This window comes from Miniopterus schreibersii (genome assembly GCF_964146895.1).
Source record: "Miniopterus schreibersii genome assembly, chromosome: 5".
Taxonomy (NCBI): domain Eukaryota; kingdom Metazoa; phylum Chordata; class Mammalia; order Chiroptera; family Miniopteridae; genus Miniopterus; species Miniopterus schreibersii.
This window is the reverse complement of record NC_138106.1, coordinates 45,412,983-45,425,663: the sequence shown is the minus strand read 5'-3', so window position 1 is coordinate 45,425,663 and position 12,681 is coordinate 45,412,983. Positions and strand designations below refer to the sequence as shown.

General features: G+C 49.0%; 1 protein-coding gene and 1 pseudogene across 20 annotated transcripts in view; both read right to left on the bottom strand.

The window, feature by feature from the left end:
* Positions 1–12,681, bottom strand: part of TNK2 (tyrosine kinase non receptor 2) — a gene marked incomplete at both ends in the record, with an annotated part of 40,561 nt that overhangs the window by 23,266 nt on the left and 4,614 nt on the right. For 8 of the 19 annotated variants that reach the window (XR_013998942.1, XM_081139180.1, XM_081139179.1 and 5 more), the window contains one exon: positions 1,361–1,743. The exons of 1 other annotated variant lie outside the window; for it this stretch is intronic. Coding sequence is in view for 13 of the 18 variants with exons in the window: in XM_081139180.1 (XP_080995306.1) it covers positions 1,361–1,438 (78 nt within the window). Of the gene's footprint in view, positions 1–1,360; positions 1,744–4,024; positions 4,211–4,695; positions 4,780–12,681 lie in introns of those variants that run through there. 10 more of the 19 variants (XM_081139191.1, XM_081139182.1, XM_081139195.1 and 7 more) reach the window with 7 other exon arrangements.
* On the bottom strand, positions 11,020–11,490 carry LOC308557589 (ubiquitin-ribosomal protein eS31 fusion protein pseudogene; annotated as a pseudogene). Its single transcript has one exon. The product of its transcript is annotated as a ubiquitin-ribosomal protein eS31 fusion protein pseudogene (transcript).

Below are 12,681 nucleotides of genomic sequence, written 5' to 3'. Positions count from 1 at the left end.
CAACCTATCCTTAGTATTTCAAAACGCCCCTCTCAGTCAGCACTTGTAGATGGAGCTTGGTGGTGGTTCTACAAGAGGTCCTAGCATCTACTTCACCTATGTCAGAGTACACTGATGAGGCAGAATATATGAAGTGGTAAATTCCTTTCCTTTTATTTCTCTTTTCTATTACAGGTGGCGCTATGTTTGGTGACTGACTACACATACACATACATGGTAAACATGTTGTATTTCTATTAATTTTAAGAAGAGTAACAATAAAAATAACTAACACTTCGACTACATTACTATATGCTAGGCGTGGTGCCAAGCATTTAGTGGTATTAACTCATCCTCAACAAAACCATCTGTTATAAACAAAGGGGTGTGGGCTTTAGAGGGAGGGACACTACTGCTTTCCAGAAGAAAACCCCAAAGGTACACTGTGAAAACCACTGCCTTCAGCAGTGTCTCTCCATGGCCCGGCCCCCGTAGGGCGGGGCCAGCATTTCCATGGTTACCAACCTGTCCCTGGAGCAAAGTGATCCCACCCCAACATGGTTGAGCCCCAGATGGGGCTTGCAACCAGGACAGGAGGTCTGAAGGTCCTCTCCTCTTCTTCCCCAATTCCCAAATTCCAGGGCTCCAGGGTCCCCATGCCAACCCTCCTCTGGGGTAGGAGGCAGCCACTCCTGAGAACAGCTTAAAGCTGTGACCTGGTGGTCAGGGCTAGGGAGGACCCACAGGCCCCTCCCTGAAAAGCACAGTCCAACCTGGTCGTTTTCCCTGAAACACCAGCCAACAAATCTCTCGGCTCAGCTGGACACTCTCCTCCCAGCTCCCCAACCCCAGGCAACAGGGCTGCTCTGCGTAGGGGCATGTGTGGGAAGACTAAGAACACTGAGATCCCAGTGAGGAGACAGCAGGCAGGGTCCCAGTCCTGCCTCTACCACCAAGCCCAGGGTGACCCTGGACAAGTCCCCTCCGCACCCCTACCTGTCCCCTCCAGCCCAAGTTTCTTTGTGAAACAGAGCGCACTGCTACAGCTAACCCCTCCACCCCACCCCCACCCGCCATAGTCACTAGTGTCACTAGTTCTCCGTGTGCCTGGGCCCCAGCGGAGCCCAGAGCCCACACACCTGTGTCTGACACATGTAGCTCTCGTGGCTGCATGCACACTTCCCAAATACACTCTTCAACACTTGCCAACAAGAATGCAGCAACCGGAGGGGGAAGGCCACTCGGCCCAGACCCTCCTGTCAAACCCTCACTAGAGGTGTCCCTCAGACATTCCCAGTCCTGCTCTCTGCCCTTCAGTGAAGTGCTGGCTCTGAGGAGCTGATCTAGTCTCTAGTCGGCTAGGCCCCAGCCCCCCACTCACTGTGTATAGTCTTCGCCGTAGTCTGGCCAGAAGAGGAAAGGAGAGCTCTAGGCCAGGGAATCGACGAGCTGCTGGCATCTCCACGGAGCTGGACCCCCTGAATGGGTCACTAGGATTCTGGCTTGAGAAGTAGGGGAGCAGGGACCTCAGCTCCTAAATTTCAGGTTCTGCCCAGAAGGGAAGTTGACCAGAGGTCTGCCCTAGGAGCCCCCCAAATTCCGCACCAGGGGTGAGAAACAGGACAGAAGAATAGGGTAGGCCCTGTTCTCTGCTACACAGCTGTTTCTACAGCTGGCTAGTCTGGCAGGGAGCAGGTTCGCTCTTCTCTCAACTGGCTGCAGCCTGGGTCCTCTGTCCTGCTTCTCTGTCTTCTCCAGTGCAGTGGTCACAGCTCCAGCCCTACTCCCTGGCTCCCCCTCCTGACTGCCCTCCCTCCCTCCTCCCTCCCTCTCCAGCTGAGCAGCTCTGACACTGGCTGAAAAAGGACCTTTCTGAATCACTGCCAAGAGGGCAGCGGGAATGGGGGGACTCTTCCTCCCAGCCACCCGCACTGGCCCCCCTGCCTCCCCATACACAAGGCCCCCTGTCTCTGGATTCCACCCCAACCCCCATAGTTGCAGACAACTCCTGGGATTTTAGGGTGGAGGCAATGTGAATCAAGCAGCAATGTACAAAGAATGGTTGCAGGCCCCCATATGGGCTTATCTAGGGCTTGGGAGCTAGTACACAGCCTGAGTTAGGGGCTAGGACCCCAGGATCATTCCTGGATCCTGCAGGCAGACCCTTCAGAGACCCTCCCCCATCTCCTAGTCCCAGCCTTGGCTGGGCGTCTCCTGGCTCAGGCCCTAATGTGGCCCTGTTACCCTGGTGCCCGACGGAAATAGGAGGCCGGCAGCCTGCCAGAGTGGGGCAGTCCAGCCAAGATCAAGAGGGGGTGGAGGGGGTAAGGAATCTCCACCCCCTCCCCTGGGGTTGCCTTGTCTGCTGCGCACAACACCCAGGGTACCTCCTCCCTGGACCAGCTGGCCAAGATCCAAAGCCCCCTCAAAACAAACAAATATGCCCCTAGACCCTGCTGGGATTGCTCCCACCCCAAGTTGTAGGGTTCCAGGCTATACGATGTCTCTTGTATAGCACCCACACACAGACAACAGCCCCAGCTAAAGGGAACTGGAGGCACTCCATCAAGCCCCTGTGGGCCCCCCACGTTCCTGGAGCTGACAAATGATCCCCTCTGCCCCTCCTCAAGGGCGCCAGCTGCTCTTACACCCCCCTCACTACAGCCCCCAGACACACCTGACAGCTGCAGGAAGTCCTCTCAGGCTCCCTCAGTACCCCCACCCCATCCCCCAGCCATGCCCAGGGAGCCCCTGTTTCTTGACACTGCTCTCTTGTCCCTATCCAGCTGGCGACCAGCACTGGAAGCCCCAGCTGGCTAGTGGGGCAGGCAGCTGGAGTGAGAGTTTTGGGGAGTCATTATCCCAGGCTCTCTTTCCAAGGCCTCTCTCAGTGTTTGGAGAGAAGGTACCCAAAGGGACAGCCATTTCCTGGTCTGAGCCCAGATGGGGGAAAAGGGGGACACACTCCAGCAATGAGTCCTTCTTCCCTATCCCCCTGTCATCAACTACCCAAAGCTTGTGGAGCCTACCAGGTGCAGCCTCCCATCTGTCCAAGTGAATCTCCCGTCTGAGGCTGGGATCACAGATAATGGACAAGATAAGATCAGGCTGAGGTCACATTGGAGCTGACTTTTCCCCAAATCCTGGCAGAGAATGTCCACAGTTCAGACAGAGAAGCCTACTGCCTACCTCCCACCAGGCACCACCTTAAAGGAGACCCAGAGACTTGACCTCAGGGGACAATTTAACTTAAGCAGGATTACTCCCTCAACTACAAGATGGGGGCTGCTGGATTAGAATGGCCAGATTAAAAATTCTAGCCACTCCCTAAAAGATGTGCCCCAAACCCACCAGAACCCCATGCCTGACTCTCCCTTGGACATCGGGTAAGAACAAGCCGCAGCAGCTTGCTCAGCAATCCAGCTGTGAGAGGCTGTAAAGAAAAGCACGGTCAGGGGTGAGAGCTCAGGCCAGCTCTTGGACCCTTCTCCCAGCCCTAGAAAACAGCTCCCACCTTTCTGTCCATCTTTGTCCAGTCAGCTACTGCCCTCTGCCGGTCAAGAGAGAAAGTGCTTAATCTCCAAGGGGAAGGGAAATGGTCCCTTAAATATGGTGATCTTATTTTCTAAAGCAAACAGGGGCATTTGGCTTAATATGAATATTCAAAAGTCCAGTAAGTGGGAATGTCCACGGGACAGGGACTCAGTGCCCATAAAAGACTAAACCCAAATCCTAGTGCTTCCACGGGTCAAATGAGGCGTTGAAGAAAGCCCAAAGGGCAGCTTAATTGGGACCAAGAGACTCTGAGGCAAATGTCAGCATCAGTAATTTACCACCACTGATTCACCCCACCCCCGGAACTCCCCACGGCAACACCCATTCTTCTTTACCCAGCCTACCAGGACAGATCCTGGGGCCCAGAAGCAGAGACACCCTTCACTCCTGGGAGGCTGCTGCAGAGAGCAGGGCTGGGCCCTCAGCTCACCAGCAGATGATGGGGGCTAGGGCCCAAGTACCCGGCTATCCCCCAGGCTTCCCCCATTACCTGCGGTCCCTCCTTGCCCCCAGTCAGGCGCTGATACGCAGATCTCTCCCCCATGGAACCCTAACTCCCTGCGTTAAGGTTAGGGAGGGGGCAGAGCCCTCCCGCTGCCCCCGCCTCTCCAGCGGCACCGGCAGCGTCACTGCCCTGCGTCCAGAGTGGCAGGGCCTCAAGCATCCTCTGGAGTCTGGAAGAAGGGCAGGGCTGCTGAAGCACATGAGCCAGAGGAGCCCCAGTCCTTGCCCCCACTCCCGCACGCACCCCACAGTCTCCTATCCGCCACCCACTGGCTGGCAAGAGCCCTGGTGGTCTGGTCGCTGTCTCTCCAGCTCCGACAGCGGCAGGCCCCTCCCCCAATCCTCTACCGAGCCAGTGCCTCTCCGTGAACAAGCTGCTGCCTCTCCGCAGTGCCACAAGCTGACCCCCAGAGCACCACGTGCTGGGCCCCACCTTCACTGACCATGGAGCAACGGCTCCCCTCGGTCCCTCTGTTGTCTCCAGGACCCCAGAGCTCCGCAGCCACCAGTTTGGTCCTGGTGATTCAAAGGTCCCCATATTCCGTAAGGGGGTCCATCCAAGAAGCATACAGAATAGAAGCACCCCCGGTCCTGAATCAAACTGAGACCCCTCCCTCTAGACATCGGTGCCTGAAGCCTATCCCTCTACCTGCCCACCTTGCACTGAGCTCCAAGAAGGTGCCCACCTGCTGGGCTCCCTGCTGCTCCACTTCACTCCGCTCCGCTCCACTCTCGGCTGCGAACCTGCCCGGCCCACTCCTCGCCTAGCAGTGGTGGGAGCCACGCCTCCTCCACCGCCCCCACCCCCCGCCCCTCCCCTTCTCCCCGTGGCCTTGACACGTCCCTTTCTACCCCCTCCCCCAAGACAGTACGGGCTGTGCACATGGGAGGGCAGGGCAGAGTACTGGGGCTGACCTCTCTGGTCAGGGCAGAGTACTGGGGCTGACCTCTTTGGTCTCAGAAGAGTGCCTTGAGTGTCAACACTCCCTGCCAGAGGATCTGCTCCTACACCTGCCCACTCAGTGCTTTGTCACCCAGCACGCAGGTGAGGCCACTGTTAGCAGAGGAAGTCCCACTGCAGAGGCTCCTCCTCTCTCTCCAGCCCCGAGGGCCTCAAGACGCACCAGGACCCTCTAATTTTGCTGGCATCTGAAGCATCCACTGACTCCACAGTACCAGGTATTTATGACTGAGCTCAGGGCACCTTCACCCCTTCTAGGGTTGAGGCAGAGAAGGAGAGAGATGCTGAGACACCCCACACACAAACTCAACCTCAAGACTGAGGAGAGACCCCAGAAGGGCACTAGGTGAGTTTTCCACAAGGCTCACTCTCCTCACGAGCTCCTTCTCAACCCTGAAGCATGCTGGGGTAGGGAATGACCCTGCCAGGCAGCGGGTTCATTCTAGGCAGAAGCTCCTCTGCATCTTACTGCAGCTATGGCAGAAACTAGTTTTGAGAACAGATGCAAGAACCCAAAGTCAGCCAGCTGTGGAGAAAGAGAGGCTGAAAATGTCAGGCCCGTTCTTTCTTCTCCTGGTTGGATGAAGGGTCTGATCCAAACCATTCCTCCTTCCTGCTTTCTCACCACCTCCTCCCTCATAAGTTCCCTGCCATCTTGCAAGATATCCACAGGATCAAATCTGTCTCTAGGATTTGGGGAATCCAGCCCACCTGCACACTTCTCTTGTCTATAACTTGCCCCCTTATCTCTAAAAGGGAGCCGGGAGTAGCCAGGAATCTGCTGTCTGCCATCCTCCCCCAGCCTCTCCAACACATCAGTGTGAAGTGACAAACCCACACGGAGGAGCAGCCGTGACATGTAATTTCCGGCCAAGAGGATTTTCCCAAAACAATCTACCGTATTCTCGGGAATATATGCCAACCCCACCTGCAAGCCTGCCTCTCCCACTTCTGCCCTCCCTCTCCTCCAAGTCCTGGAGGGAAACAACATATTGGGGTGGTGGGAGGGGGGGTTTATAGCTCCACTCCCAGCCGCCAGAGGATTATCATGCCTCCACATGTCAGTCCCACCAAGCCCAGTCAACTTCAACTCACCCTCTGTGAGCAGGGCTCAAGCTTCTGGACCAAGGTCAGGCGGGTTCCCCTCAAATCCTCACTCCAGAGGGAACTGCATTAGGTAACCCCACACCTTCAGGTCAGCCCAGGTCTGACACCACACTGGTCTGGGGAGGAGGCTCGCCACAGGCCAAAGGAGAGAAGGGGATGATTCAGACACATACCATGGCTGTTCACACCCTCCCCATCTCCAGGACACAGGGGCCCACTCCCTCCCAGAGGAGCTTGGAATCTGAGATCCTGAGGATGGGCAAAGCTGAGGCATACTTGCCAGCATTGCTAGGCCCAGAGGTCCTGAGTCCAGCCCTGAAGTCTCTTCACCCTTCTCTTTGTTTGTATTCACTGGGGACTCATTTCCTCTCCTCCTAGGACTCCAATTACCACCATGCTCTGTCTGTCTCCATTCCTAAGCTCCTAAAGCTCTAGACCCATATTTCTACACATTACAGGACAGCCCTACCAGAAGGATGCATAGGTACCACAAACTGAGCTCATCACCACTCATTTAAATCTTGCTAATGTGCGCTCCTGTATCCTGACTGAAAACATCACAAGACAACACCAGCAACCCAGGCTAGAAACCTCACTCCTGTGCCCCCCGACCATCCTACCTTCTCCACTGGGCAGGCCACAGAATCTTGTTGTTTCTACCTGCTCAGTATTCCTCCCATCAGTACCATTGGGATCAAAAGGCAGACAGATCTGGGCTGAAATCCTGGCTGTCACTTTCTTGGGCAACTTTTGGGCAAATGACTTAACCTCTAAGCCTCAATTTCCAAATCTGTAAAATGGGGATAAATAGTACCTCCTTCATAGAGCACAGATTCAATGAGATCATGAATAGCATACTTAGCACAGCACCTGGAATATAGTTGCCTATTATTACTGTCATGTGAACACAGATCTGAAGTCCCTCCCCTGCCTATAGCCTTCTTGTAACTCCTCACAGTGAGCCAAATGCAAGGCCCTTCAGGATCCACTCCTTGCCTATTTGTCCAACTCCATCTCCTACCATTTCCTTCAAATGTCCACGTTTTTAAATCCAGTATAGCAAGCACCTTCATGGGAAGAGGGGCTGCCAATCTCATTACAGCCACGCCTGTCCCAGACCCACTAAGCTACTTTGCTCCCACAAAGCCACTTCAGCCCCAGGGACAACATGGCCACTCAGGGAGGGAGAGAGAGGGGAGGGGATCGGAGGGGGACAGGGGAGTGACAGGGAGGAAAGGCAGGGCACAGAAGCAGAGGCAGTCACATCAGATAAAGGGACCGTCCTATGCCTCATCTCCTTAGACAACAGAGGAGGTGTAACTTTCAGAGATGAAAGGAAAGGATCTGACTAAACACCATGACACAGACCAACACTGAATTCAACACCTCCCCACACGTACCAACTTGAACTTGAAAGTATTTTGTAACTATTTTATGTTCCACCAGCTAGAGACCGGCATGACAACCCTGAAACCCAGGGACAGTACACTGAGAGCCCTAATGCATTCGGGGAGCACTCCTCTCCCCTGCACAAAAACACCAGTGGAGTGTGACAGAGGATAAATTCCTGCAGCTGCCTGGGTTTCATGCATATGCCTACAATGCCAATCCTCTGGTGCAGGCGTCATCACTGCACCAAGGCCCAGCAGAGACTCCCAGGAAGGGAGGAAGGATGTAGTCCTAGCAGCCAGCCACTCCCCGGAGCTCTTCCAGGGCTGGGCAGAGGCTGCCCAGCTAGTCACCCTGCACCATGGCTCAGGCATCCCCCCACCCCCACCCCTGAGGAGAGCCTGAACTGAAGCGGCCCATTGTTGGGCCCTGGAGGTGGGGTGGGGAAAGCCAGAGCAGCGTATTGTAAATCATTTACTCTGCAAGAGGGACTGCTCATCCCCAGGGGACTATGTCCACACCAGAACTACAGGAGCTAGATACATCCAGTGCAGGGCAGGAGAGGAAGGGTCTGAACCTGGGAGACAAATGTCAGGGACTTCAAGATATTTAGGATAGCTTAAATCCCACCATATCATGCCCACTCATTTTAGCGATAGAGAAACTAAGACCCTAAATTGGAAGGGACTTGCCCGGCCTAAGGCATTTAAGAACCTGTTATAGGGAATGAATCTCCAAGAGCTGGGGGAGGTCAACAATTCAGAGTGATGGTAATTCTCTTCCGGTCATGGAGGGACAGCCCTGCCAAGGTCAGGGACTAGTAAAGGTCATGGGCCCGGAGAGGTGACCCTCCCTCATTAGGAGACACAGCACACAGAGGACAGGCAGAGACAAAAAGAAGCCAGTGTCCTCACACCCTGCTGAGGCCCTTAGCTTCAGGGCTCTCAGGAAGAAGAGCTGCTGAAGGGAGAGACCAGGCCAAACCTCTCCCCCCATACTCCTCCTCAGTCACTCATACCTACCATGTTTTCACCCTGTGCTACCATTTGGGGGAAACAGAAAGGAGAAGTCACGGTCTGGGTTCTCAATAAAACACTATGTGCAGGTTCTTTATTAAAAGCTTTATTTTCATTGACCGATTTAAACCCCTACCCCTTACTACCCCTACGTTATCCCCCATTTTACAGATAAGAAAACTGGCTCTGGAGAGGTAATCAGGGTCACCTCGAAAGAGATGAAGCCAGGACTCAGCCCATATACAACTGTATACTACATTGCTTGGCTCAAGGACGCAGGCCCATGGAGGGTAGCACCTTATTCATTAAATATATACTGGATACTGAATGAATTCATAGATTCTCTAGTTTAAAGAGGGGGTAGAGTTTCCAGGAGAAGTCTACAGATCGCACAAATGCACATAATTTCACTCCTTCCCCAAACTACAATTTAAAAAAGGGAAATTTTTTAATGGTATAAGTTCCTAAGGATGAGAACAGTAGAGACAACCACAAAACTTTGGAAGCTGGAAAGCAGATGGGCCAGTGACAATTGAGAGGATGTGCTCTATCAAAACCAGAGTAAACCAACAAAGGAGAAGACACAAGAGACAGGAAACAGAAGGGCTGTGAAGGAAATGCCCAGGATGCTGAAGGGAGATCCCAAGAGGACAGGTAAGCATCGTGACAGAAAGCAACCAGTCCATGCTGCCTCAGGGCACAAGGCTCTGAAACTTCTTCAGAAAGATGAATTTGATAGAATACCGAATAGAAAATAACAAATTGAGAAATTTAGATAGTTACTAGAGAGTCTGACTAATTGAAAGGTACATAGAAAACTAAGCAAACAGAAAAAACAACTCCAAGGAGAATAAAAAGTTGTGCAGGAAAGGAAAAGTCACCACAGTTTACTATACCATAACAATGTAAACTCAGAGAGTAGACTGAAGGAAAACAATAGATATATCTGGAGTGGATGGACTGAAAGACTGAAAGATGGGAAGAGTTAAAGGGTGGAAAGGTGGGAATGAGGGAATTAGAAGTCAGATCCTCATCTTGGACCAAGACTGAGTAATAGACATCAGATTTAATCTCCTGACTGAAATAACAACAAAAAAATGGATAAAAAAAATGGTTTTAAAGACGTCAGAGATTGGGAAACAAAAGATAGTGTTACCCATGAGACAGGAAACAAAGGAGCTCAGCCCTACAGTTGAGTTTCCAAGCTACAGCACAGGGAAGGGAACCAGTCAGACCCCAAAAGACTTCCTGAGTTGGGGAAATGGAGCTGAGAGTTTGGGGATATTCATGTGGCCAGAGTTCACAGAACAGATCATCAGAGAAGAGAGGGCACCATAAAGGTCTGTAAAGGGCCCCCTTAAATATTCAGCTGAGTACTGATATCACGTGAATTGCAGAAACTACCCAAGGCTAAGGGGGGAAACAGTCAAAAGGATTAGAATTAAAATGCCTGGTGCTCACAAAGCTAGGAAAAGGGCCTGTTCCTAACAGCCAGGTTGGAAAAGCTGGGCACTGAGTAGGATACACAACTGGGTCTTGCCTCAGAAGTGGGGAATTATTAGCCCTTGACTGAGCACAGCTCTGATCCCACTTAACAAATCTAAAAATAAGACCCAAGAGGATCATACTATTTCCAAGTCACTTAACTACATCCCTGAACAAAGCTCAAGAATATTTATAGGAATAAAAAAACACACAGCAACCAACAAGATAAAATTCACATTGTCTGGTATCCAATAAAAAATTACTCGGCATGCAAAAAAGCAAGAAACTATAATCCACAATGAGGAGAAAAGGCAATCAATCCAGAACTGACAAACATTAAAATTAGTAGACAAAAGACATGAAAACAGTTATTACAACTATATTTTTAAAAGACTATAATTGAACTTCTAGAATAAAAACTACATGGTATGAGATGGAAAAATAAACTGAATGGAATTAAAGGCAGATTTGACATTGCAGAAGAAAAACTTGGTGAACTTGAAGACACAATATGAGAAATTCCAAAATGAAACAGAGAGGAAAAAGAGATTCTTTTTTAAATGAACAAAGAATCAGTGAGCAGTAGGACAATTTCAAGTGGCCTAACATATATATAGAGAGTGCCTGAAGAAAGGAGAGAGCTGGAAACAGAAAAAATATCTGAAGAACTTATGGATGAAATTTTCCAAATTTGATGAAATCTAAGCCCATAGATTCAAGAAGTTCAGTGAACTCCATGTACATGGCACATGAAAGAAACTACACCAACACGCATCATAATCAAACTGCTCAAAATCAGTGATAAAGTGAAAATCTTAAAAGTAGCTGGGGAAGGCAAGAGAGGCGTTATATAGAGAGAAAGAAAGATAAAGATAACAGCACATTTCTTGCAGAAACAATAGAAATGAGAAGATCGTGGCACATCATCATTAAAGTACTGAAAGAAAAAACTAACTAGAATTCTATTACAATGGAAATATCTTTTTTGTTGTTAGCTCATGTCTTTTATTAACTCATATTCAATTACTTGTCTTCTGGTCTGTTGAAGCAAGAGATCAGACACCTTTGCCACAATAATGTCTTCAAAGTGGCTGGCCATAAAAACTCCAACACCACATTCATCTTAAGGGTACTCCCAACGAAGGCAACTGATATTGCTATTGTCATCCACCTTGTAGTATTTCAGGAGAGCCAGCTTAACTTTTTCTCTCTCATGTTTATTCTTCTGGGGAGAGGTTTTAAGGCTTCCTCTTCCTTTCCTTGGCACCATCACAAAGTTTCAACACAAGATGAAGAGTGGACTCCTTTGGAATGTTGTAGTCAAAAAAAGTACATCCATCTTTCAGTGGCCTGCCAGCAAAGACCAGTCTTTGCTGATCAGGAGGAATTCTTTCCTTATTCTGGATCTTGGCCTTTACCTTTTTTATTGTGTCCAAGGGTTCAACCTCGAGAGTGATGGTCTTTCCCATTAAGGGTTTTCATGAAAATCTGCATCTTGGACTTGGTTCCACCACAGATGGCGGGATAGAAAGTGAAAATATCTTTTAAAATAAAGGCTAAATAAACTTTTAAAACATATAAAAGCTGAAAGAATTCAGCATCAGCAGACAAACCTACACTACAATAAATGTTAAAGTCCTTCAGACAGAAGGAAAACAATAAATACCATAAAGAAATATGGATCTCTGCCAAGAAATGAGCAGCAATGGAAATAGCAACTACATGAGTAAATAGTTAAGATATTTTTTCTTATTATTTAAATTACTTTAAAAGAAATTGTTTAAACAAAAATAATACCAATGTTGTATGGTGTTTATAACATCTATAATTTTTTACAATAATAGCACAAAGAAAGGAGAGAAATAAAAATATACTATTTTAAGGCTCTTATACTAATATCACTTGGAAGCAGACCATGATAAGTTAAAGATGTACATTATAAATCCTATAGACATTACAAGAAAACTATCCTCATAAACATAAATGCAAAAATTCTTAACAAATTCTTTAACAAACAGAATTCAACAATATATATAAAGAATAACACATCATGACCAAGTAGAGTTTGTCTCAGGAATGTGAGGTTGTTCTAACATTTGAAAATCTGTCAGTGTAATTCAACATATTAGAAACCTAAAATAGAAAGTCCTATGGTCATTTTGATAAACACACCAAAAAGCATTTGACAAAATCTAACATCCTTTCCTATTAAAAATTTCAGTTAGGCAGAAATAGAAGTGAACTTCTTCACCTGATCAAGGTCATATATGAAAAACTGACAGCTAACATCATGCGCAATGGTGAAAGACTGAATGCTTTTCCCTTAAGATCCGGAACAAGGAATCTAATGTTCTATTCAACGTTATGCTACAGGATATAGCCAGTACAATCAGGCAAGAAAAAGAAATAACAGGCATAAAGATTAGAAAGGAAGAAGTAAAACTGTCTTTATTAGCAGATGACATGACAATCTGTATAAAATCCAACGGAAGCTACAAAAAAGCTACTAGAATAAGTCAGTTTAGCAAGATGGCAAGAATCAATGTCAAAATACAAAAATCAATTGCATTCATATACACTAGCAACAACCAATTGGAAACCGAAATTTTAAAAAGAAACACCATCTTACAGCAGCACTGCTGACAAGCAAAAGGTAAGAAGCAACCATCTATGAATGAATCAACA